General features: G+C 43.4%; 1 protein-coding gene across 1 annotated transcript in view; it reads right to left on the bottom strand.

The window, feature by feature from the left end:
- Positions 1–27,835, bottom strand: part of FBXO15 (F-box protein 15) — a 256,162-nt gene that overhangs the window by 20,230 nt on the left and 208,097 nt on the right. Inside the window, exons 10-11 of the mRNA XM_077492374.1 lie at positions 13,491–13,615; positions 10,345–10,614 (exon numbers count right to left, since the gene is read on the bottom strand). Coding sequence (XP_077348500.1) covers positions 10,345–10,614; positions 13,491–13,615 — 395 coding nt within the window. The remainder of the gene's footprint in view (positions 1–10,344; positions 10,615–13,490; positions 13,616–27,835) is intronic.

Genomic DNA, 27,835 nt, shown 5'->3' with positions numbered 1-27,835 from the left:
TTTGACGTTGCTTCCGCCCTACAATGGTATGGAGACGAGTGGGGGCCATCTTCCCCTCACTCATCTCCATACCACACATGGAAGAGGACCCGATCACCTCCGCCGCCATCGACACCGCAGAGACCAATTTCACCTGAAAGCTGATCGCCCACTGAAGACGAGGATACCGGGGTTATGGTAGCTAGCTGCTGCTATAACAAGGATATCCATCTTCAAAGTGCCGACGTAGAACGACAGCGGCCAGTCTGTAAGTGGTTAACCTTCTATGAGGAGGTGAGTTGCCATATAGTTAAACGAAGGCCCATAGACGTGGTGTATCTGGATTTTGCAAAAGCATTTGACACAGTTCCCAATAAACGTTTACTGTACAAAGTAAGGTCCGTTGGCAGGGACCATAGGGTGAGTACATGGATTGAAAACTGGCTACAAGGGCGAGTTCAGAGGGTGGTGATAAATGGGGAGTATTCGAAATGGTCAGAGGTGGGTAGTGGGGTCCCCCAGGGTTCTGTTCTGGGACCAATCCTATTTAATTTGTGCATAAACGACCTGGAGGATGGAGTAAACAGTTCAATCTCTGTATTTTCAGACCATATTAAGCTAAGCAGGGCAATAACTTCTCCGCAGGATGTGGAAACCTTGCAAAAATATATGAACAAATTAATGGTATGGGCAACTACATGACAAATGAGGTTTAATGTAGAAAAATGTAAAATAATACATTTGGGTGGCAAAAATAGGATTTTTGTACTCACCGTAAAATCCTTTTCTCTGTAATTCACCAACCGACACAGCTCCTCTCTGTAACTAAATGGGTTTGTTAGCCTGCCATTAGGAGAACTAGGCAAAATTGTAACACAATACACAGAACTTTCAGTCCCGCCCCGGGGGGGCGGACCCTATGCCAACAACCCTCCCTGCTTCCCCAGCAGACTCAGTACGTCAACAAGCAGTAAAACGTAGAGAAAAGGAGGGGTGGATGCTGTGTTGGTCGGTGAATTACAGAGAAAAGGATTTTGCGGTGAGTACAAAAATCCTATTTTCTCTTATATTCACCGAACAACAAAGCTCCACTCTCTGTAACTAAATGGGACGTCCCCAAGCAGTGCTAAATGAGGGGTGGGAAAAACAGCATTAAAACTTTATCCACCATGGCAAGTGGGAACTAGTGAAACTAAACCCACAAAAAAACAGCAGTGTACGAAAAAAATCACACCACCATATAACTGGGTATTCTCAACAGGAGAGATCGCCAACCCGGCAAACTTTATGCGGAAGTAATGCAACAGTTCATTAACAACAGTACTGCGTTTTTGACGAATAACCAGGAAAAAAATTCAATTGCAACTACACGGCCGCCTGCAAAACTTTGTGGCCAAAACAGGCATCAGGCAATGCACTGACGTCTACCTTGTAGAACTTGGAAAACGTATGGACAGACGACCAGGCCTTTCACACCTGAGCGACAGACGCTCGGAAGGCCCAAGACATTCCGATTGCCCTTGTAGAGTGGGCCGTGACCGGAAAGGGGGGCACCTCCCCCTTCAAGGCATAAGCTTATACTACAATCTGTCTGATCCACCTAGAAATGGTGGCCGATGAGACCGCTATACCCTTCTTTGGACCAGCCACCGAGACAACTAGCGAGTCTGACTTCCGAAAGGGAGCTGTGGCAGACAAAAAAACTTTTAGAGCCCTAACCAAGTCGAGAGCGTGAAGGGCCACCTCTTTGGGGTGCTTCGGCTTAGGACACAATGATGGTAATACAATGTCCTCATTGATATGAAAAGCCGAGACCACCTTCGGTAGAAAGGGCGGTTGCGGACGCAACACCACCTTATCCCTGTGGATGACCAGATAAGGCGATTTGCAGGACAAGGCCACCAACTCCGAAACCCTCCTGGCCGATGTTATGGCCACTAGGAAAACCACCTTCTGTAAAGTGTCAACAAGGGAATCTCCCTGATATTCTCAAATGGTGGCTTTTGAGGCGCCAACACCAGGTTCAAATCCCACGAAGGCAACGGTGGACGCACCGGAGGGACTACATGTCGCACCCCCTGAACAAAGGTACTCACTAATGAATAAGACGCCGGGGGTCGCTGGAAAAAGAGCTGAAATTTGCCTCTTAATGGTGCTTAACGCCAACTTCTGGTCTACACCTTCGCTGAACAAACAGCAGGATCCTTGAAATAGAAAAGGAGCGCGGATGCCACCCTTTCTCCTCACACATGGAGATATAGACCTACCAGGAACGATGGTATATCTTCCTTGAAGATTTCCGCGCCCTCAACATAGTTGGAATCACAGAGTCCGACAGACCCCGGTTCCTCAGCACCTGGCTTTCAACAGCCATGCCGTTAAAGCCAGCGATGGTAAAGCAGGGTGAAAGATTGGACCTTGAGATAGGAGGTCCTCTCGCAGCGGCAGTCGCCAGGGAGCGTCTGCCACCAGACGCACCAGGTCTGCGTACCAGGGCCACTGAGGCCAATCTGGGGCAACCAGGATTACTGGAATTCCCTCGACTTCTACTCTGCGAAGCAGACGTGGCAACAGTTTCAGTGGAGGAAAGGCGTAGATCAGCTGGTACTGATCCCATGGAGCCACCAGCGCATCTGACGCGTCTGCCCGCGGATCTCTTGTCCTGTACACGAATCTCGGCACCTTCTGATTGAGACGGGAGGCCAATAGATCCACATCTGGTGTGCACCACTTCAGGCACAACCGCCTGAACATCTCCGGATGCAATGCCCATTCTCCTGGGTCCAGCATCTGTCGACTCAGATAGTCCACCTGCCAATTTTCCACCCCAGGATGTAAATGGCTGACAGGGCCGGAACGTGTCGCTCTGCCCACCGAAGTATGTGAGTGACCTACTGAGCAGCGGCTGAGCTTCTTGTCCCCCCTTGGTGATTTATGTACGCCACTTGTGGCGTTGTTTGACTGTATCCTGGTCGGACGGCCTTGAAGACACGTCAACCATGTGTGGAGGCACAGCCTGAATGCTCTCAATTCGAGCAGATTGATCGGCAACTTGGATTCGTTCGTTGACCAGAGGCCCGGGGACCTCAACCACCAGATCAGTGAGTCCCTGACTTTCTGGCTCACCTGCACCTGTCGATCCAGGGACAATGGAGATTTGTCCCATTTTGTCAAAATCTCCTTCTGCAGGACTCTGGTGTGGAACTGGGCATAAGGTACTGCCTCGAAGGAGGCTACCATGAGCCCCAGTACTCACATGCAAAAGCGGAGCGACGACCACTTGCGGTTCATCAGTAGTTTGACCACAGATGTGAGAGTCTGCAATTTGTCTGAGGGGAGAAAGACCCTCGCTTCCCTGGAGTCCAATAGTAAACCCAGGTACTCCAGACGCTGGGTCGCTACAACCACCATCTTCTTTAGGTTCAACAGCCACCCATATTCTCAGAGTCTGCATGGTGAGTGCCACATCCTCCTCCAATTCTGAGGCGGAAGATGCTCTCAGGAGGAGATCGTCTAGGTAACCCACGATCGCGATCCGGCGTTGTCGCAGCAACTCCAATACTGGAGCCAGTACTTTGGTAAACAGAAGAAATAAAGTGCAGCGCTTGGCCACTAAATATGAATGTGACCTAAAAATAGTGCAAAAAAATATATATAAATCAGAAAAAAGCTGTGAAATCAAATACACAAATATTGTGAGAAATCTTAAGGAAAAAATCCTATTAACCACTTAAGGACCGCCACATGGCAATGTACGTCGGCACAATGGCACCGTCAGGCACAAGCACGTACATGTACGTGCTTGCCTTCCAGCGAGTGGGGGGTCCGATCGGACCCCCTCCCGCTGGCTGCGGAGGTCCGTTTCGCTTCAGGAGCGATCCGGGATGAGGGGATGGCCGTTGGTTTCTGGCCATCCCCTCTTGACCGCTCCTGGCGAATGAGAAGCTTCCCCCGCCTGTGTAGTGTAAACACAGGCAGGGAGGAAGTGATGTAATTCTTCTCGGGGCGGTCTTTTTGACAGGACTGCGTGGAGAACACATAAGTAAGTGCACCAAACACTACACTGATATGTAGGTACACATAGGCACACCAATTACCCCCCCGATCACCCCCCGCCCCCCCAGGCACAGTGTCCCTGATTGCAGTGATCATTTATTTACTGATCACTGCATTTAGTGTCAGTTGTGACAGTAAAAAGTGTCAGGGCAGTTAGTGTTAGGTCCAGGGTAGCCCCCTACCCCCCCATAAAGGTTTAACCTCCTGATTGCCCCTAGAGTTTTGCCAGTGTCACTAAACAATCGTTTTTCTGATCGCTGCATTAGTGTCACTGGTGCCGCTAGGTAGCCAATTATTTTTTATTTTTTATGTTCACCGCCAGGTTTTTATAGCGTTAGGTACCCCCATATACTATCTAATAAAGATTTTAACCCCCTGATTGCCCCTAGAGTTAACCCGTTCACCAGCGATCACCGTATTAGTGTCACTGGTGACGCTGGTTAGCCAGTTAGTTATTTAAGTTCCCCGTCAGGTTTTTATATAGTGTCAGGGACCCCCATATACTACCTAATAAAGATTTTAACCCCGATTCCCCCTAGTTAACCCCTTCACTAGTGACCACCGTATAAGTGTTACGGGTGACTCTGATTAGTTAGTTTGCTTTTTAAAGCATCAGGGCACCCACCATTTATTACCCAATAAAGGTTTAACCCCTTGATCACCCTGCGGGTGATATCAATTAGGTTTTAGGGTCAGGGTCTGCGTCGCCCCAGGCAGCGCTAGGTTAGTGCCAGTACCGCTAACACCCACGCGCAAAGCATACACCTCCCGTAGTGGTATAGTATCTGAACAGATCAATATCTGTCCTGATCAGATCTATACTAGCGTCCCCAGCAGTTTAGGGTTCCAAAAAAATGCATTGTTAGCGGGATCAGCCCAGATACCTGTTAGCACATGCATTCTGCCTCTCCACCCAGCCCACCCAAGTGCAGTATCGATCGATCCCTGTCACCTACAAAACACTAAACACATAACTGCAGCGTTCGCAGAGTCAGGCCTGATCCCTGCGATCGCTAACTTGGGAGAAGCAGCAGAATTTATTTTGGGGTGTAATTTCACTTATGCCCATAGCATGTGTGAGCAATATATCATTTAGTGACAACTTTGTGCAAAAAAAAAAAAAAGATTGTAATATTCCTGCAACTTGTGGCAAAATATAAAATATTTCATGGACTCAACATGCCTCTCAGTAAATAGCTTGGGGTGTCTACTTTCCAAAATGGGGTAATTTGGGGGGGGGGGGGGGTTTGTGTTATTTTGGCATTTTATAGCCTTCGAATCTGTGATAGGTAGTGAGGAGTGAAATCAAAAATGTGCACCCTTAGAAATCCTGAAAGCAGTGATTGGTTTTCGGGGTGCCGTACGCGGCTAGGCTCCCAAAAAGTCCCACATATGTGGTATCCCCGTACTCAGGAGAAGCAGCAGAATATATTTTGGGGTGCAATTCCACATATAACTATGGCATGTGTGAGCAATATATAATTTAGTGAAAACTTTTAGTAAACTTTTTTTTTTTTGTGTCATTATTCAATCACTTGGGACAAAAAAAACAAATATTCAATGGGCTCAAAATGCCCCTCAGCAATTTCCTTGGGGTGTCTACTTTCCAAAATGGGGTCATTTGGGGGGGGGTTGTACTGCCCTGCCATTTTAGCACCTCAAGAAATGAGATAGGCAGTCATAAATTAAAAGCTATGTAAATTCCAGAAAATGTACTCTAGGTTGTAGACGCTATAACTTTTGCGCAAACCAATAAATATACGCTTATTGACATTTTTTACTAAAGACATGTGTCTGAATACATTTTGGCCTAAATGTATGACTAAAATTTAGTTTATTCGATTTTTCTTATAACAAAAAGTAGAAAATATCTCTTTTTTTTTTTTTCAGTCTTTTTCCTTTTATATCGTAAAAAATAAATATCGCAGAGGCAGTCAAATACCATCAAAAGAAAGCTCTATTTGTGTGAAGAAAAGGACACAAAAAATTTTGTTTGGGTACAACATTGCATGACCGCGCAATTACCAGTTAAAGCAGTGCAGTGCAAAATTGTAAAAAGACCTCTGGTCCTTAGGCTGACAATTGGTCCGGGGCTTAAGTGGTTAAACTCAAGTGTCCAATAAGATAATAAAAAACGAATTGTGAGTTCAAATGACCATATGTAAATTGATGCAAAAAAAATATATAAGTAGTGTCCAGTGTAAATTTAAAACAAAAGTAGCTGAAGCTTGTTTATTCAATGAAATAGACCCTTCACCTCTAGACATCACTAATAGATGGAGGCTTACCAGATCCCCAGTGACCCCCTGTTAAGGGAGGCCAGACTGCGCAGATTCGATCACACATCACAGACGTCCCGATAACCAGATGCCGGAGATCGTCCCGATCTTTCGGATGTCCCGTGATCTTCGGATCCGCACGGATGCTCTCAGCACTCCTCCAAACGACGTATCACTTTAGGACGATTTCCATACATCAAGCCCTGATGTACTTTGGTAAAGTACTTGGGGGCTGATGCAAGGCCAAAGGGAAGAGCCACAAACTGGTAGTGGGCTTCCCCGACTGCCATACGCAGAGAAGGCATATGGGTATGTGCAGGTACGCATCCTGGATGTCCAAGGACGCCAGGGAGTCCCCTTGATGGAGTGCAGCGACTACAGAGCGAACTGATTCCATTCTGAACCTCTGCACTTTTACAAAGTGATTGAGGGCTTTTAAGTCCAAGATTGGATGTACCCCTTCCTTCTTGGGAACCACAAACAGATTTGAGTAGAACCCCTGGAAGCATTCAGATTCCGTAACTGGTAAATCACCACCTGATTCAGCAAGTCCCTTACCACCCCTAACAGGGCCTCCCGGCGAACCGGGTATGCTGGAGGGGAAGAATCTGTTCGGCGGCCAAGAGAGAAACTATCTTGTAGCCTGTGGAAATCAGATCGCAGACCCGTTAGTCAGATAACCGGGAGGTTCACCAGGCTGCAAACTCCCGAAGACGACCCCCCCACCCGATATGTGGGTGGGGGCAAACCTTCATGCAGTAGCACTTTTATTCGCAGGCTTGTTAGGCTTGCGGTTCCAGGGATGCTTTTGACCATCCGTGGACGTCCTGGGAACGTTTTGTCGAAGCACCGGGCGGACGAAAAAGCCGATTGTGAGGGGAAAAAAGAGGGCCCTTGCCTGCGGCATGGGTCCTTAGCCTTCCTGGCCTGTGGGAGTAGTGTACTCTTACCACCCGTGGCATTTTTAATAATGTCATCCAACAAAGCTCCAAAGAGCTGGTCGCCAAGGAAGGGAAGATCAGTCAGGGCTTTCTTGGATGCCTGGTCAGCAGACCAGCATTTTAACCAAATCAGGCGCCTCAGCACCACAGCTGACACTGAAACCCTGGATAACAGAGGGAGAGTATCAAGGGCTATGTCACAGACGTACTTAAGGCCTTGCACTAGTTGGTCTGCTAGTTCCACGCAGACAGGGGAGGCCTGTTGCTCTCCCAATTCGCAGTGCAAAAGTTTTGCCCACTCAGTCAGTTTTTGCGATACCAGTGCGGATGCCAGTACAGGTCGCACGGCTGACCCCACAACCGTAAACAAGGAACGAGCCACCCCCTCGGCCTTCCTGTCCATGGGATCCTTGAATGCAGGAGTCCCCTCAACCGGGATCGTGGTTACTTTATTTAACCTGGATACTGGGGGGTCCACGACCGGAGGTGCCGACCACTTCTTGAGAAGGCTTTCCTCAAAGGGGTAATGCACCGCCATGTTTTTGGGGACCGAAAAGTTCCTTTGCGGCCGACCACATTCCCTGTAGATGAACTTGTCAAAATAAGTAATACGAGAACACCTTAGGTAAACGTGCTGGCTTGCAGGACCCAAAAGGGACCGATACATCAGCAGAGGGATTCGCTGGCTCCTGGATCTTCAGGATATGACTCACAGCTGTGATAAGTGCTCCAACAAGCGCTTTGTCGCGCCCGGACCCAGACGGGGAATCATCCTCACTGTCCGAATGGTCCTGGTCAGCCTCGTCTGATAGGTCAGAGCAGGGGTCACCAGCCGCAGCAGAGCCCGAGTCTGTATCAGAGCTCTCCCCAGAGGACGGGGGGGGGAGGGGCCTTTTACGCACACCTTTTCTTCCATGGCACCGACTCTATTTTAGCAACAAAAGAGTTAAGGACCGCCGTCAGGGTGTCCATGGGCACAGCGCTATCCGCAGGTTGCAATAGCCTGGATTTCGGGGGAAGAAACACCAGTTTCTGAAGCCATGCTGACCCTACCCTGTCTGCCATCTGCAAGGGGACTTAGGACAGTGAAGGTCCCACCCTACTGTTGGCGCCACCTGGGGGGGTTCTTAGCGCCAGACTCACAACCCTGGGGCATTCTGTGATGGTCACTAGCCATGCCTGTAGTCCCCAGGAGGTTACACAAGTGCAGAGTGAGGAAACTGCCAGCAGCAGCTGTAGAAAATAGCGGTGAAACGATCTGCAGAGCTTGCACCAGCATTCAGCACATGTAATGCTGTCACAAGAGAACTGCGGTGAAAAAAGCGCTCGGGCATCAAAAAAATGGCCGCCAATGCAACTAATAGGAAATCTCCTAGAAAATGGCCGCCGAGGCTCACAAGGGGAACCTGTTTTGCGGTGAAAAATCATCAAACAGCGCTGCCTCAAACCAGCAAGATTACCCCCACAGACACCTTTTGGGACCCCCCACACAGGGACCAGAACCATCGCTAGCCGCACAGACCCCCCACAGGTGAGAGACCCAGCTATCCGCATACACACACCACCTGCAGCACATGCAGTTCACCCCCCCGGGGGGGAAGGAGGAAAGATAGGGACATGGGAGAGAAGAAAAGGTGGTGAGGTGGCCCCCGAATCAACCTTCCAGGGAATGCCCAGCTGCTCAACCCTCCGAGGAGGGAGAGCTGTACTTACCAGTCCTGAAGAGCTGGGAGACATTCCATCACAGACCCACTCCTGCGCAGTTACAGGGTGGCTGCTGGCCCGGTATACTGTGATCCAGAAATCAGTAGCGCAGCCATATGTATATCCCGAAGCATTGAAGCTCACCAACCACCTCTGGAGCTGAGGTATGTCGTGGCCTGCCGAGCCTTAGCTGCGACCTGCATGCGCTCGATGGCTGGACTGGGGGGACTACAAGGATAACTCAACCAGCCAGTCACCCAGCCGGCAGTTGATAGAAGATCCCAGGATCTTTCATCTTACGCAAAAGCAGCAATCCTGCATCAAAAAAATGGACCAAAGAGCCCGCAGGGTTCCTAGGTCATTCTCCTTCACTAGGCAAAATAAAACTGAGTCTGCTGGGGCAGCAGGGAGGGTTGTTAGCACAGGGTCTGCCCTCCGGGGCGGGACTGAAAGTTCTGTGTATTGTGTTACAATTTTGCCTAGTTCTCCTAATGGCAGGCTAACAAACCCATTTAGTTACAGGGAGGAGCTGTGTCGGTCGGTGAATAAAAGAGAAAATATGAATGCAATCTATACACTGGGGGGAGAACCTCTGGGGGAATCTAGGATGGAAAAGGACCTGGGGTCCAAGTAGATGATGGCATGCATGCAATGCGAAGCTGCTGCTAAAAAAGCAAAAATAATATTGTCACGCATTAAAAAGGGGATCAACTCCAGATATAAAACGATAATTCTTCCGCTCTACAAGACTGGTCCGGCTGCACCTAAAGTATGCTGTCCAGTTCTGGGCACCAGTCCTCAGGAAGGATGTATTGGAAATGGAGCAAGTACAAAGAAGGGCAACAAAGCTAATAAAGGGTCTGGAGGACGTTGGTTATGAGATAAGCACCCGAACGACCCTACAGGGATATACACTATAATACTGACATATAATCACACACATAGGTTAGACTTGATGGACTTGTGTTTTTCAACCTCACCAAGTATGTAACTGTATATGAAGACCTATAGATATAACATAATGTAGTGAGTGGAGACTGTATAGGGTCGCCAGGTATAATAGTAGAGATAGATATCCTCAGAAACTCTGGACTTTAGTAGGGATGAAATGAAAATGTACGTAGTTATGACCTACCCAATGGCTGATTCTGGTATTGCAGCCTATGATCTGGGGCTGGATGTCCACGGCATTACTGGGTTATTCTGGGCGATCCAGGTAACCGTCCGGAATCCTTTTTCTTTATTACAACTCTTTTACAGTTGTGTCATTTGCAAATATAAATTAGCGAAGCAAAATATGCATTGTGAAATTAACCAAGAAATGTACTAACTCTACTAAATTATGAAACAAAATGTTCACACACAACTAAATAAAAATAGCTTACTGTGTAGTGTGTTCCAAAGTAGCTGTTCACCTTCTCTGTGTTTAAAAGCAAGACCAAGTTTATTATGACATACTCCTCTGTCTCATTCATCCAGTTAAGTTCAGCATGCAGCTTCCCTACTGAGTCTTTGTATTCCAAGTAAAAGCTTTGTCCCATGAAGTCATAAAGGGTCTCTGAGCATTTGCTTTCTTGTAGCTGTACTGGAGCACAGAAGCACCAGTATGGAGTTTCTAAGTCATCCAAAACAGTGACATCCATCATGAAACAGTTCTGTAGAAGAATAATATTGTCGGTAATAATAGTATATATTAGTATACATAACAAAAAAAGGGTGGAAAAAGTTAAGGTTTGGTGCCAAGTAACTGTAAAAAAATATATTGAATGACCTAGACCTATAAAACATATGCATATTCAGCGTTACCAAAAATATAACTAAACCAAGAAAAAAATAAAATAAAGATATTGCAGTATAACTGTTTTTTTTTTATGTGGTGGCTGTGTTAGTAATACACTTCTTGTTCCAGGGTGACAATGCCAATTCAACCTACTGTATTTGCTTTCAAAAATAGAATTTAAATTTATTTTGTTATTTTTTTTATCAATTTACAAAATGCAAAGTGAGTGAGCAGAAGAAAAATCTAAACCAAATCAATATTTGGTTTGACTACCCATTGGCTTCAAATCAGCATCAATTCTTAAGGCCCGTACACAGGATCGGACAAACATGCCAATTAGCCATTTTAAGGCAACATCCAACTGTATGATCCATTGGACAAACTTTTTCAGTTTTCAACAGACAAATGTTGGCTGTGCAAACAGACAAACTTTTGGACAACATAAGTCCGATGGAGCAAAGTCCGATCGTGCGTACAGAAAACCATCAGACTTCACAAACACGCATGCTCAGAACCAATGCAAAAGATCAGACAACAATACAGAAGTAGACCACAGATGGCGGTACACAGCAGAAAATACATGTGATCTAGTGAAAGTTGGCTGAAAAAGTCAGATCGTGTGTACGCTTAACAAGTTCAGGGCCAACGCCTTTTGTACAAAAGTCCACGGGAAAGTTTGTATAAAGTCCGATAGTGTGTATGAGGCTTTACACTTGCACAAGTCAGAGATTTTTAGGATTAGATGCAGATGTATGATTAACCATTATACCAAGCAGGTGCTAATGATCAGCAATTTCATATATAGGCTGAAACACAGTCATTAACTGAAACAGAAAGAGCTGTGTAGGAGACTTAAAAGTGGGTGAGAAAAGGCCAAACTGCTGAGTTGGTGACGACTGTTTCAGGCCACATGACATACACCATGTTAAGACTGAGCACAACAAGACACAGGGTAGTTATACAGACTGGGGTTTCAAAATGTGCTACTCAAGCTCTTTTGAAGATGTACAAAGAAATTGGCAACGTTGAGGACCGTAGACGCAATGGTAGGCCAAAGAAACTTAATACAGCAAATGAAAGACATATCATGCTTACTGTTCCCTTTAGACATTGGAAAATGTCCAGCAAAGCCATCAGCACAGAACTGGCAGAAAACAGGGGGACCCAGGTACACCCATCTGTCCTGAGAAGTGTGGCCAGAAGTTGTCTTCATGGAAAAATTGTGGCTATAAATCCATACCGCTGATGTGAAAACAAGGCTAAGCTACTCAATTATGCATATAAATATGTGAACTAGGATGCAGAAAGATGGCAACAGGTGCTCTGGACTAATGGACAAAATTTTAAATGTTTGGCTAAGTCAAAATAACTTTTAACTTAATCGTACAGTAGAGGACACAGGAAATTTATTTATACACCATGAGGCATCCTTAAGCAATAAATATAAAGAGCAGCAACTAGGCAAACAGAACTGTGCTAATGGGCTCATAAAATCAACACGCTCAGAGCAGTGCCGCAAGAACCCTGTAGCCAAAAGCTGCATCTGCAGAATATTGGACAGCCACCTAGTAAAATTTTGAGAAAGTACGAACAATGAAAGTATGAATTAAAATTAAGAAAAATTTGAGAAATTATGAACTAGAAAATATGCTGGTGATCTTTTTGTGCTAGCAACTCCACTGCCTAAGCGCTCCCTAACTTTTACTATTAGTAAAAAAAAAAAAAAATGTAACCTTGTTTAGCGGGCTTGCGCCCTCTTCTCAAGATTATGCTGAGGAGGGATTTAACCCTTCCTGGCTTCACCCTCCAAGATGGGCATACCCTTGCACGGATTTTCCTAGACTGGGCTGTGCACAATGCAGAGCACAACTCTGGGCCCGTAGAGCACCCTAAAGCTCACTTTTTGAACTACGTGCCAAGGGAAGTACCCAGAACAGGTTTCAGTGCTGAAAGCAACATTACAGGCCGACCCCAAGTTTTTCATGTGATGTGGCCCTGATACATTCCCTCAAGGTGCTGATGAGTGGTCAAAGAATCCATATGCTGCAGAAAAGCAGCAGAAGTTATGTGGCAGCCAATAAATAAAGAAAACTCCATCTTTCAGTGGATGCATATAACCCAATTGTAAGGATTTAAAGACATCTGTGTCTTGTATTGTCCAATGCAGAAAAACACATTTTTATAGCTACCATGAAAGACAATTAACCAATTCACAGCTTCAAATGCAAGTCTCACAAGGTGCACTTAGCTCTTCCTTCCTTGTGTAGGTCTGACAGGTGCAGCTAGAGTCATTGCTTAGATCTAGTCTTAGAAGTTCAGGTACATCTCCCTGACCATTTTACATCCACTGCTGAGCATGACTTTTCTAAATTACAATCATAAAAATGCTTACTAAACCACCAGCTGTTTCAAAACAATAACTGCACTCATTGTTTAGGCAATAGCCTAATTATTTAAGCTATCGTAAATTTAAAGAGAAAAAACTTTATTACTGAATTTTATTTTTGAAACACTAAAATGTTCTCCATGATTGATCAATAAACGATAGAACAAGCAGCCATTTGCAATACACATGCATTATTTTATTTTTTTATCTGTAACTAATATTCATAATTCAGAAAACAGTCATTATTTATCTGTCTATGTGCTTTAAGACCTAGGAAAAGGACATTAGAAGAAATAATATATTTCTCTGAACAGATGGAGAGCCTGATAGATATGACAAGAGAAACATTTTAAATAGATTGTTACCTGTATACTGCCACTAAATGTGATGGTTTTCCACACAAAATCTACTTTACCCACAAGAGGGGCATGCTGTCTGTTGTTTTTAAAACCTATGGCTGTAATTCTTACATTACCGTTTCTTATGTAATCTGCAAAACATAAAATAAATAGGGTTATCAATTTGTTTTTAAACTTACCAAGTAGTAACTTACGAAAGTAAACCAATTAGTACGCTACAACAGATTTGCTAAACCCTAATATGAAAGGTGTCTAAGGTATCAAATATATACCTCTTTCTCTTATGACATCTCTAAAAGGTAAATCTGTCCAGTGTAGACACAGACAGAAATAAAAAACTTGTCCAAGAGACTAATCCACATTTGAGCCAAGACAAGACAAAAGAAAAAAAAAAAGCTTTGCCTCAAAGAAGAACTATTGGATTGGATGGGGGAGTTTTCCCTTCACTTCCTGTCCCATAGCCAAAACAGGAAGCAAGAGGAAATCCCTGCAAATTGAGTTAATCTCTTGCACTCCTCCAGGTCACTGGAACTAGTGTCCCAATTAGATAATTCCCCCTCTATTACTTTTCTGGGCACAACCCAAAATTTGTGACTTATTTACATTCCCTCTCAATTATAACTGGTAAACAGGACAAATAGAACGGGGGAATCTTCCTAATGGGGACACATACAGCAATACAAACCTAAGGGGTGTTGTAATTAGGGCTGAAACTATTTTCATAATCGATTAGTTGGCCGATTATTGTTTTGATTAATCAGTTAATAACCTTAAAAGTGTGGTGTATAATTTAGTTAATATGTAAAGTTTAAAAAAAATACAATGTATTCTTAAATAGCTCTATGCAGTGGTAAATATAAATAACCAACTATATAGTTAGAGAGCAAACTCTCTAATCCACTCTGAGAACAACAGAAGATATACTGTATATACTATTATTAGAGGATATATACTATTAGAGGAGATATACTGTATATACCGTATATACTCGAGTATAGGCCGACCCGAATATAAGCCGAGGCCCCCAATTTACCCCCAAAAAAACTGGCAAACTTATTGACTCGTGTATAAGCCGAGGGTGAGACATGCCTGTCCATCCCTGTGTGTGTGTCCGTCCATCCCTGTGTGTGTGTCCGTCCATCCCTGTGTGTCCGTCCATCCCTGTGTGTCCGTCCATCCATCCCTGTGTGTGTGTGTGTCCATCCATCCATCCATCCCTGTGTGTGTGTGTCTCCATCCATCCATCCATCCATCCATCCCTGTGTGTGTGTGTCTCCATCCATCCATCCATCCATCCCTGTGTGTGTGTGTGTCTCCATCCATCCATCCATCCATCCCTGTGTGTGTCTCCATCCGTGTGTGTGTGTGTGTGTGTGTGTGTGTGTGTGTGTGTGTGTGTGTGTGTGTGTCCAGCCTACCTTTGTCCCGAGCCTCCGTCCCGTGCCTTGCCTCCTTGCCTCCGTCCCGTGCCGTGACTTGCCTCCTTGCATCCGTCCCGTGTCGTGCCGTGCCTTGCCGCCGCCGTCCCGTCCCGTGCCGTGCCTTCCCTTGCCTCCGTCCCGTGCCCTCTTCGTCGGCGGCCATTGTAAAGTTCAAAAGCTGCGCCGCCGCCTTCGCCTGTGATAGGCGGAACACTGAATTTCCCAGCAGCCTGTGTTCCGCCTATCACAGACGTCGTATCATCCTCGTCCGTAGTACGAGGATGATACGATGTCCGTGATAGGCGGAACACAGGCTGCTGGGAAATTCAGTGTTCCGCCTATCACAGGCGAAGGCGGAGCCGGAGGCGCGGCTTTTGAATAGAATGGCCGCTGTCTGTCTGCTCGACACGCTGATCGAGCGGGCAGACAGCGATGACTCGAGTATAAGCCGAGGGGGGCACTTTCAGCCTCAAAAAAGAGGCTGAAAATCTCGGCTTATACTCGAGTATATACGGTACTATTAGAGGAGCTATACTGTATATAATACTGGAGGGTTGGATCTGGTAAATATCAGACTCGGATCTTTTATTTAACTGTTTGCTACCTGCCCACCATCAAGTGATGGCGGGCGGTGCAGCTCTCGTTCTGGGAGGTCATATGATGGTGTCCCAGAACGGCTGCTCTCACTCGCCCACGGGGACGCACAGCGTGGCAATCGTGGCCGTGCCGTGTTGCTAGGACGAGGCAGGATTCTGATCTCTGTAAAGTCCACAGCTCTTTAACCATGTGATCGGCTGTGTCCAATCACAGCCGGTCACACGTAAACAAGGAGATGCCGATAATTGACTGAGAGTGTGAGGAGAGGAGAGCCGATCAACGTCATCTCCTCACAGGTGTACATCTAGGGATTTAATCAGGGCACTGATCATCAGTGCCCGGATTACAATAAATACAGTGTCACAAAACACCAGTGCCCACCAGTTGCAGCAATCAGTGCCCACCACTGCCACCAATCAGTGGCCATTAGCGATGCCAGTCAGTGCCACCTATCAGTGCTGCCCATCACTGCTGTCGATCAATGCCCATCAGTGCCCATCTGTACCACGTATCCGTGCCGCCTATCTGTGTCCACCAGTGCCGCCTATCAGTATCCATCCGTGCCACCCAAAAGTGCCCATCAGTGCCACCTATCAGTGCCCATAAGTGCGGCATATCAGTGCCACCTCATCAATGCCCACCAGTTCAGCCTATTGATGACCATCAGTGCTGCCTCATCAGTGCACATCAGTGAAGGCGAAAAATTACTTAATTACAAAATTACAAATTAGGTTATGGTGGGATGTAGCCTCCTTTGATATGTATATGGAAAAGAGCCTGACTCCAAGGAGACTCAGGTGGGATATCAGTCCCAATGAAGGGACTGAAGATCTCCAAATGCTGGATGAATGGTACCAGTTTTTCAATGCCTGTGAGCAAAAACTGATGCAACTCATGGTCAGGAAAAGGAAAGCTAAATCTGCGATTTTGAATGCCAAGATCGCAGACCTTAAAGAAAGAATGGTACCATTCAGTGCCACTGATGAATATTCAGAAAGAGCTAAAACTCTCCAGAGTCATCTGGCTAAATATGATAGTGAAATTAAAAATAAAAAAATCAAAAAATATCAGAGGGATATTAAAGATTTTGAACAACATAAAGTTTATAAATGGCAGGAAACTCTTCTGGCTAATTCTGGCAATGAGACCTCAGGTGAAAGGGAACCCACCTTAGACTCGTTGACTAAAGCCAAACCAGTTTCAAGCACTCCGAAAAAAACTACTATTAAACAAGGGGGTAATTCCAAAACTCACCACTATCCACCCTCTAAGTCCTACCCCTACCCCTCTCCCCGTCCGATACATACCTATAATAGGTACAGTCCTTTGGACAATAGATATCCTGATTATCATTATTAAGAACCACCAAGAAATCATTTTCTACCAAGGCCCCCTAGAGGTGCCTTTAGAGGTAACTTTAGAGGGAGACCAGGGCCTCATCAAAATCAGCACCAGGGGGGGGAAGGGAGAGGATGGAAAGGGCCTTATCGTATCCCTCCTACCCCTTACCCCCCACAAGAACCTATAGAAAACGAGGAAAAAGAGGAGGCAGGAGAAAGAATAAGAAAGAGAGACAAGTAAATGAGGGTATTTTTAATTTAGCAGGCGTCAAGCTTTCCGAAAAAGAATTAGAAATATTAAATCAGGGCTTAAAATTTGCACCTAATAAAGATGTGAATAAGTTTGAATTATTTGTTGACATCGAGAAATACGTGAGAAAACTTAATATTAAAAAACATTTCATTAACCCTAATTTAAAAACCAGTATCCCCACCACTGAGTCATCATATGTACGTAGTGGGTTGAAAAATAATTCCGTGTTTAATCCCAGGAAAGGGACGCATCACCACATAGAAGTGTTTAAAAATATGGTACAACATGATGTGAGGAATTTAGAAATTAAAAGACAAGCTAAAAATAAAACTATATGGGAAGGCATAAAAATGATAGAAGAAAACAAACAGATAGTGATACATGCAGCAGATAAGGGGGGGGGGTCTCGTGATATTATCCCGAGACTATTATTACCAGGAAATGGGACGATTATTAAACGACACCTACACTTATAAAAAATTAAACAGTGATCCGACGTTAAAAAATAAAAACATTACTTATAGAGTGGGTAACAGACGGCCTACATAAAGATATTTTAAATCAAAAGGAAGCCGATTATCTTGTACCACATGCTCCTAAAATTCCAGTTATGTATATTTTGCCAAAAATACACAAAAATAGTGAAAGACCACCCGGCCGACCTATAATAAGCGGGATGGAATCTTTGCTTGCAAGGTTGGGAGAATATCTGGATGTTTTTTTCAAGCCACTAGTGACAAAAAGTCCTTCATATTTGAAAGACAGTAGAGATCTGTTAATACTTTTACAAGATTTGATTGCATCAGAAGACACCATCATGATCACGGTAGATATTGAATCACTTTACACCAATATCCAACATAAAGATGCACTCACGGCAATAAAGTGGGCACTAACAAAAGAATCTAAATTAAAAAAGGTTCAGATAAACTATTTGATTAGAGGCCTGGATCTCGCTATGAGCAATAACTTATTTTGGGCCAATAATGAGTATTACAACCAACTATCAGGAGTGGCCATGGGAGCACGTTATGCTCCCAGCGTAGCCAATATTGTTCTTAACAAATGGGAATCAGAAACCATCTATAAAAACATGCAAAAGTCTCTTACTTTCTATAAAAGATATATAGATGATGTAATTCTTTTTTGGAAAGGTACGTTAGAGAGTTTCAAAGACTTTTTGAGCAATATGAATGCTAACCAATATTGCTTGAAATTTGCAGCTGAATTCAGTAAGGTGGAAGTGAATTTCCTGGACCTTAATATTATGAAAAAGCATAACAAGTTTGTTACTAAAACCTACTTTAAGGTTAAAGACAGAAATGGGTATGTGCCCACACATAGTTGCCATCATCCACAGTGGATAGGAGCCGTTCCAAAAGGACAATATATGCGATTAAAACGTAACTGCGAGGAAGAGTCTGAATTCCAGTCACAAGCTAAGGTTTTAACTAGTAGGTTCTTGGAAAAGGGCTACTCACAAAAAACTTTAGAGAAAGTTGTAACACAGGTGTCACAGATGGACAGACAAACTTTATTGGTATCAAAGGCTAAACCAGAACATCAAGGAGCTATAGCCTTTGTGACAGGGTTTAATAGGCAGTATAAACAAGTAGAAACTATCTTTAAAAAATACTGGCCCATTTTGCAACAAGATAATGATTTGGCTTCCATTATTCCGCGGAATCCCAAATTTATCTATAGAAGGGCACCGAGTTTGAGAAACCAACTAGCCCGTAATGTCCCCGACCCCCCAAAAAAACTTGTAACCTTCCTTGATGGATCCGGCTTCCACTATTGCATGAGATGCAAAGCTTGTAAGACTACTAGAGGACCCGGTTCATCAAGGAAGATTATTCAGTTTCAATCCCAAGTCACCAAGCTAGAGTATAAAATTAAACCATTAATCACATGTAATTCAGACCATGTTACCTATGTGCTGGAATGCCCCTGTTCCATGCAGTATGTAGGTCGAACTACCAGACAGCTAAGAATTCGGATTAATGAACATCTTACAAATATTAAGAAAGGATTTCCCAACCATAGCGTGTCAAGACATTTCAAAACACATCACGATAGCGACCCTGCACTCTGTAAATTTTATGGGATCGATAAGATCTCTAAACACTGGAGAGGAACCCATATGAAAATGGAAATATCAAAGAACGAAACGAAGTGGATATACAATTTAAAAACTATGCAACCTCTAGGAATGAACATAGAGCTGGATCTGAATTGTTTTTTGTCTAATGACTAAAAAGTTTCCCGTATTTCATGACTCAGCCATTTTTCTGCCATTTTTCCACTTTGGAATTTATTTGGCGTTTTCTCTGGCCTGTGATGGGGGTTTTGGTTGGGTTTTTTTCCCCACATCTGTTAACCAGAGAGATTGCCAGTTTTCCTTTTTGGATAATGGCAGTGATATATTTAAGAATTTCACATATGGTTTTTTGAAGAAACCTACAATTAGTAATCAGATAAAAACTATCCCTCTTTTTATTTTCATTGATGAAGGGGTATTTATCTCTATATTACAGACTGACATCTAGTGGTTGGTTTGTAAATCACAAGCAATTTATCCCCTCTGCTTTTTCAATGATGAAACCGATTGGATTAGCAGTAGTGTTCCCTTTTTTTAAATTACACCTTTTTAAATTTTCTTTTATTCTAATTCATCCCTTCGTTTGTTCGGGATGATATGTTACAAATGTTTATTTGTGATTTTCGTTTTTATTTGAATTATTATTGCTGTTAGCCTTAAGTGGGACTGAGGCTGCGCATTAAATCAAGTGTTTCTCGATTGGTCTGTTGGATTGATCGAGACACTATAAAGAACGTTAATTTTTGTGACTGGGTACGCTTCCTGATGACGTGTCAAACGAAACGTACGTCGAGGCGGTATCCAGTCACGTTCGTTTACGTCTAGTTCCGGTCGTCTTTGGTCATCGGCTGCCCTTCGGTGGAACGCACGCCTTATACCACGAGGAACTACGTATCCATTACGAAAACTTTTGTTTTAAGCAAGCAGCCCCAGTGCCAGGTTGGGCACCAACATATGTAAGCAGCCATTTGGCCTTATGTTTTATAATTTATGTTTTATTAAACGGTATTACGCTATGGATTTTTGTTTGGCTTTTTTTATGACCCATCTGAGTCTATGAGGAGAAGCTTCTGTCCATAGGAGGTCCACCTGATTCCATGTGAGCAGGGATTTTACCCTGCATAAGCCTATTTGACTATCTTTTTACCGTATATACTCGAGTATAGGCCGACCCGAATATAAGCCGAGGTCCCCAATTTACCCCCAAAAAACTGGAAAAAATTATTGACTCGTGTATAAGCCGAGGGTGAGACATGCCTGTCCATCCCTGTGTGTCCGTCCATCCCTGTGGGTCCATCCATCCCTGTGTGTGTCCATGCATCCGTGTGTGTGTGTGTGTGTCCATGCATCCGTGTGTGTGTGTGTGTGTCCATGCATCCGTGTGTGTGTGTGTCCATGCATCCGTGTGTGTGTGTGTGTGTGTGTGTGTCCATGCATCCGTGTGTGTGTGTGTGTGTGTGTGTCCATGCATCCGTGTGTGTGTGTGTGTGTGTGTGTCCATGCATCCGTGTGTGTGTGTGTGTGTCCATCCATCCCTGTGTGTGTGTGTGTGTGTGTGTGTGCATGCATCCGTGTGTGTGTGTGTGTGCTTTTTCCCACCTTAGTTTGATTGGTTCATTAATATATCAAAATTGCCCTAAGGAATTAGAAACAACTGTCAAATAGGCTACTAAGGAATAAACCAGTAACACCAGTAATAGAAAGGTTTTACATTGCTGTTGTTACAAAAGCACTATAATAAGCATATGTGTATGTATATTATTTGCTAAACATTGTTTGATCATCATAAACACCAGTCAGAGGAAGTAGCCATTGAAGTAATGGGTTCCATATGGTACAAACTGAAAGAAAAATGGAATAGGGCACATGCATTGATTTCTTCATTTCCAGGAGAGGCACAGTAAAGACACAGTAGAGCCTACCTGTGTCCGTCCAGCCTGTGTCCGTCCCGGCCTGCGTCCCGTCCCGGCCTGCGTCCCGTCCCGGCCTGCGTCCCGGCCCGGCCTGCGTCCCGGCCCGTCCCGAGCCGAGCCTCCGTCCTTCAGCTCTTCGTCGGTGGCCATTCTAGGATTCAAAAGCCGCGCCTCCGTCGGTGATAGGCGGAACACTCAATTTCCCACTGACTGCTGGGAAATTGAGTGTTCCGCCTATCGGATGTCCGTGATAGGCGGAACACTCAATTTCCCAGCAGTCAGTGGTCCGCCTATCATGGACGTCCGCTCATCTTCATACTACGGACGAGGATGAGAGGATGTCCGTGATAGGCGGAACACAGACTGCTGGGAAATTCAGTGTTCCGCCTATCACAGGCGAAGGCGGAGAGGGAGGCGCGGCCTTTGAATCCTAGAATGGCCGCTGTCTGTCTGCTCGACACGCTGATCGGGCAGACAGACAGCGATGACTCGAGTATAAGCCGAGGGGGGCACTTTCAGCCTCAAAAAAGAGGCTGAAAATCTCGGCTTATACTCGAGTATATACGGTAATTAAAGTAGTCAACAGCATCTGGTAAGAAGACATCTATTTCTTCACAAGTGGGGTGTCTTTTTTATGTCCATAAATTCTTGGTGAAGGGACATTGTTTTATTACGTTATAGAAGATCCCAGCAGTTGTTCTGTTTATGGATTCAGAAGAAGGTTTTCACTGGAAAAAAAAACACTGCTTTGGACTTTTGGATTTATACTTATTTATTTATCTGTATTTCCTTCTTTTTTTGGTGTTAGCACCTAATTGGGACTTCACCTATTATTGTTGTTCACCTTATTTTGTTTGCAATTTTTTTGGTATATTGCAGTTTTTTGTGATATGTTATGTATCATTTTAGATATTGTATGATCACTAGTCTCACATTTTTTATTGTTTGGTATTTGGTCTAGCGCCCCTATTATGAGTATATTTATAGCACTACAGGTTTTTTTCTTGTTTTTCTAGGGAGCAGCTATTAGTGTTTCATTTAGCACATATTTGATTCATTGATTATTTGATTGTTTATTTTTTCATACATTTTTTATTATTAATTTTAGTGGCGCGGGGTTTAATAGTTGCTGTGTTGTCAGCCACTCTTTTTACAAAATTTACTGACAGAAAAAAAAGTTAAAAACTTTTTTTCAAAGTTTTTGGTCTTTTTTTTGTAAAAACTAAAAAACCCAGCAGTGATTAAATACCACCAAAAGAAAGCTCTCTTTGTGTGAAGTACAGTATAGAGTGCCCCAATAGCAAGGTAAAGAAAACTTCTGCCTTTAGAACCACTCACTTCCTGCCCAGGACTACATATCCCATGAGGCATAGTTCCTCACATTTTCACAATTTCTCAGGCACTTACTGACATGTATGGACAGTGTACTGAGCTGTATGTGTGCTGCACTGTATTTCCTGATATGTGAACAAATAATGCACTCCATGCAGGCCAACTAGTCGGCTGGCCGATTAATCGATTATGAAAATGGTAATCAATTCATTTCAAAATCAATTAGTTGTTTCAGCCCTAGTTGGAATCCATCTCTACTTTGTCCAAAGCAACTTCCCTTTAATTATATATTAACCACTTGCCAGGCTGCCAGAGTACACGTACTTGGCAAGACGGCAGCTGCAGGCTCACATAATTTTATATATATATATATATATATATATATATATATATATAGTTATGGCAACCGTCCATCCATAAACATCTTGCTTACTGTTGTGATCTGTGATTGGTCCAAGCAATCATATGGTACCTGGCTACATGTACCATGTGATTTACTGTAGCCAATCACAGATCACAACCATAAGCAAGCTGTTCGTAAATGGGAAACCCATTCATGACAGCTAAAACTATTGCTTACACAGTGATCACTGAGCTACTCCGATGGTAGGATGTGAAATAAAAAAATAATAATAATAAAAAAAAAAGGATTAAAAAATGTAATAGAAAATGAATGTATTTATTTTTTTACATACTGTCACCAGTCCCTGGTCACCGCCATACCAGTCATATGATGATGCTTTAACTGCACTGGTGACAGTATGTAAAAAAAAAAAAAAAAAAATTTGAAAAACTTTTTTTTTTAAAGTTCTTAATTTTCCCAAAAATTGTGATAAAAACTACAACTTAAAAAAAAAAAAACATGCCTCTTACTAAATACCTATATATAAGGGGTAATTTGGGGGGGAGGGGGGGTATTAGTACTGTCCTAGCATTAAGGGCCTTAAGATATGAGATATGCCGCCAGTACATCAGGACTGATCAATTTTCAAAACATATACCATAGTTTGTAAATGCTATAACTTGTACACAAAGCAATTCATATACACTTATTTGGGAATTAAAAAAAAAAAAAAAAAAAAAAAAAGACATGTAGCAGAATACATTTTCCCTAAATTTATGAAGACATTTGATTTTGTTGAATGTATTTTCTAACAGAAAGTAGGACATTTCGTTTTGTTTTTTCTCAAAGTTTTCAGTATTTGTTCACTTATATAATAAATAAAAAAACAGTGGTGATCAAATACCACCAAAGAAAGCTCTATTTGGGTGAAAATAAATATATATAAATTCTAGTTAAAGTCGAACAGTGCTGAATAGCAAAAAACATGCCCTGCTTGTGAAGGGGATAAAACCTTCTGAAGTTTAAGTGGTCAACCTATAATTTAATATTTTTACTATTTAAATCTTTGGCTTCTGTTTAAGTTTCTGGAAGCTGTGGACACCATTCTGATTGAAGGGTGTTGAAATGGTATTGCAAATGGTATTGCACTTGGAATCACAGATCTATACTTGTCACACAAAACACCCAAGTAATGCACAGGATCATTCTTCTTAGGAACGCAGCGAAGAAAAGGAACAGTCAGGCTTTCCTTTGTGATAAAGCATAATCCAAAAATATATTTTTTTTTAACAAGTGGCTTTACAGTGCATACACAAAAACCCTCATCTCCTATCCAAGTTTTACAAGCTAGTAAACCACCAATGTTTACATTTTAGCGTGTATGTCAAGACAAAAAAAAAAAAAAAACCCACAAATTCATAATTTTTTTTTAAATACATGTACATTTCTCAATGTTTTATCCCTTTAGCTATTTAACTCTCAGGCCAATATTGTCATGTAAAAATCAGCATTTCTTTGCTAGAAAATTACCTCAAATCCCCTAACATTATATATATTTAGCAGAGGCCCTAGAGCAGTGGTTCTCAACTCCTGTCCTCAGGGACCACGAACAGGCGAGGTTTGCAAGATAACTGAAATACATCAGTTGATATCATTTGTTGCCTAGTGATTGCAGTATTGTAGTCTCTGCATCTCCCCAAGGTAATACTTAAAATCTGGCCTGTTAGTGGGTCCTGTGGACAGGAGTTGAGAACCACTGCCCTAGAGCAAGGGTGGGCAACTTTTGAGAGGTGGAAATCTACCATGAAACATGGAAGATATCAAAGATCACCAGGGTGCCGCAGCCCCCTCCCTTTTTTTTTTTTTTAAAGATAACCATCAAGCCCCCAAAGGTCAGTAGGATGTAGGGAAGTGTACAGAGGTCAGTAGTATATAGGGCAGTGTACAGAGGTCAGTAGCATGTAGGGCAGTGTACAGAGGTCAGTATATAGATGTCAGTAGTACCTAAGACAGTGTGCAGAGGTCAGTAGCATGCAGGGCAGTGTACAGAGGTCAGTAGTAGGCAGGGCAATGTACGAAGCTCAGTAGGATGTAGGGTAGTGAAATAAATAAGGGGTGGTTTTCCATTTCCCCCATTTTTTATAAATATATATTATCTTGTCTATTCCTATAGTTAGCTATTCTATCAAAGCTCTGATAAGTTTAATGGTGGGGGTATAGCAACAATGTTGGCTATAAAAACAGGATTTTTAAAACAGCTTACCTGTAAAATCCTTTTCTTTGATGTACATCAGGGGACACAGAGAAGGGAGGGACCTCTGTGTCCCCTGATGTACATCAAAGAAAAGTATTTTTACAGGTAAGCCGTTTTAAAAATCCTGTTTTCTTTTCTTACATCAGGGGACACAAAGCCATAGTACTTACTATGTGGGATGTCCCATAGCAATGGTAACTGAAGGGAGGGAAACAACAAAAAACAGGAGGCCAGAGGACCCATACTCCAGCCTGCACTATACTGCGCCCAAAGGCAATATCCTCATGACCTTTAATATCGATTAGATAAAATCTGATAAACGTATGAACCGAGATAAATGTATGAACCAAGTCCCGACCTTACAGATCTGAGCCATAGAGGCCTGGATGATGCACCACCCAAGAGGCACTAATCGTCCTGGATGAGTGTGCTCTAACATAAGAGCATAAGAAGGAAGGAAGCTTGAACAATCACTTGACGAATCCATTTGGACAATAGTGGATTTTGATGCTGCCTGTCCACATTTTGGACCCTCTGGCAGTACAAACAAAACGTGTGTTTTGCAAACCTGAGCGGTGATCTTTAAATAGATTCTGATCACTCTTACTACATCAAGGGAATGTAGTGCCGTCTCTTCCCTAGATTGAGGCTCTGGGAGAAAGAAGGAAGAATAATATCTTGGTTTAAATGAAAATATGTTACCACTTTTGGTAGGAATTCAGGATGAGGACATAAAACCACTTCATCCTTATGCATGATCAAATATGGCTCTTTACAAGACAAAGACGCTAGTTCCGATACTCTTCTAGCAGAAGAAATGGCAACCAGAAAGTTTATCTTTCTTGTCAAAAAGAACCAAGGGAATTTCTCGTAAAGGCTCAAACGGCTGATTCTGCAAAGCCGATAAAACCAATTTTAAATCCCAAGGATTTAGAGGTGCCTTGATAGGGGGATTAATCTGTGTTAACCCCTGAATAAGCTACGCACCAAGAGTGGGAAGCAAGAGGCCATTGAAAAAACACAGACAAGGCCGTGATCTGGCTTTTGATAGAAGTCAAGGCCAGCTTCATTTCAGATCCCATATGCAGGAAATCAAGGGATGCTGCCTATGACATACAGTTCCTTGCGAGTATTCGGCCCCCTTGAACTTTTCAACCTTTTGCCATATTTCAGGCTTCAAACATAAAGATATAAAAAATTTATTTTCTGTGAAGAATTACCAACAAGTGGGACACAATTGTGAAGTGGAACGCAATCTATTGGATTTTTGAAACTTTTTTAACTAATAAAAAAATGAAAAGTGGGGCATGCAAAATTATTCGGCCCCCTTGCGTTAATACTTTGTAGAGCCACCTTTTGCTGCGATTACAGCTGCAAGTCGCTTGGGGTATGTCTCTATCAGTTTTGCACATCGAGAGACTGAAATTCTTGCCCATTCTTCCTTGCAAAACAGCTCGAGCTCAGTGAGGTTGGATGGAGAGCATTTGTGAACAACAGTTTTCAGCTCTTTCCACAGATTCTCGATTGGATTCAGGTCTGGACTTTGACTTGGCCCTTCTAACACCTGGATACATTTATTTGTGAACCATTCCTTTGTAGATTTTGCTGTATGTTTGGGATCATTGTCTTGTTGGAAGATAAATCTCTGTCCCAGTTTCAGGTCTTTTGCAGACTCCAACAGGTTTTCATCCAGAATGGTCCTATATTTGGCTGCATCCATCTTCCCCTCAATTTTAACCATCTTCCCTGTCCCTGCTGAAGAAAAGCAGGCCCAAACCATGATGCTGCCACCACCATGTTTGACAGTGGGGATGGTGTGTTGAGGGTGATGAGTTGTGTTGCTTTTACGCCAAACATATCGTTTTGCATTGTGGGCAAAAAGTTCGATTTTGGTTTCATCTGACCAGAGCACCTTCTTCCACATGTTTGGTGTGTCTCCCAGGTGGCTTGTGGCAAACTTTAGACGAGACTTTTTATGGATATCTTTGAGAAATGGCTTTCTTCTTGCCACTCTTCCATAAAGGCCAGATTTGTGCAGTGTACGACTGATTGTTGTCCTATGGACAGACTCTCCCACCTCAGCTGTAGTTCTCTGCAGTTCATCCAGAGTGTTCATGGGCCTCTTGGCTGCATCTCTGATCAGTCTTCTTGTCTGAGCTGAAAGTTTAGAGGGACGGCCAGGTCTTGGTAGATTTGCAGTGGTCTGATACTCCTTCCATTTCAAAATGATCGCTTGCACAGTGCTCCTTGGGATGTTTAAAGCTTGGGAAATCTTTTTGTATCCAAATCCGGCTTTAAACTTCTCCACAACAGTATTACGGACCTGCCTGGTGTGTTCCTTGGTCTTCATGATGCTCTCTGCGCTTTCAACAGAACCCTGAGACTATCACAGAGCAGGTGCATTTATACAGAGACTTGATTACACACAGGTGGATTCTATTCATCACCATCAGTCATTTAGGACAACATTGGATCATTCAGAGATCCTCGCTGAACTTCTGGAGTGAGTTTGCTGCACTGAAAGTAAAGGGGCCGAATAATTTTGCACGCACCACTTTTCAGTTTTTTATTTGCTAAAAAAAGTTTAAAATATCCAATAGATTTCGTTCCACTTCACAATTGTGTCCCACTTGTTGGTGATTCTTCACAAAAAATAAAAATGTTATATCTTTATGTTTGAAGCCTGAAATGTGGCAAAAGGTTGAAAAGTTCAAGGGGGCCGAATACTTTCGCAAGGCACTGTACTTCCTAGGGTGCCAACCCCTGGATCCACACCAAGATATGTCTTCCAGACTCT

This window comes from Lithobates pipiens, unplaced genomic scaffold, assembly GCF_037356315.1.
Source record: "Lithobates pipiens isolate NorthernLeopardFrog02 unplaced genomic scaffold, aLitPip1_a1.2 Scaffold_19, whole genome shotgun sequence".
Taxonomy (NCBI): domain Eukaryota; kingdom Metazoa; phylum Chordata; class Amphibia; order Anura; family Ranidae; genus Lithobates; species Lithobates pipiens.
This window is presented reverse-complemented; position numbering and strand designations above follow the sequence as displayed.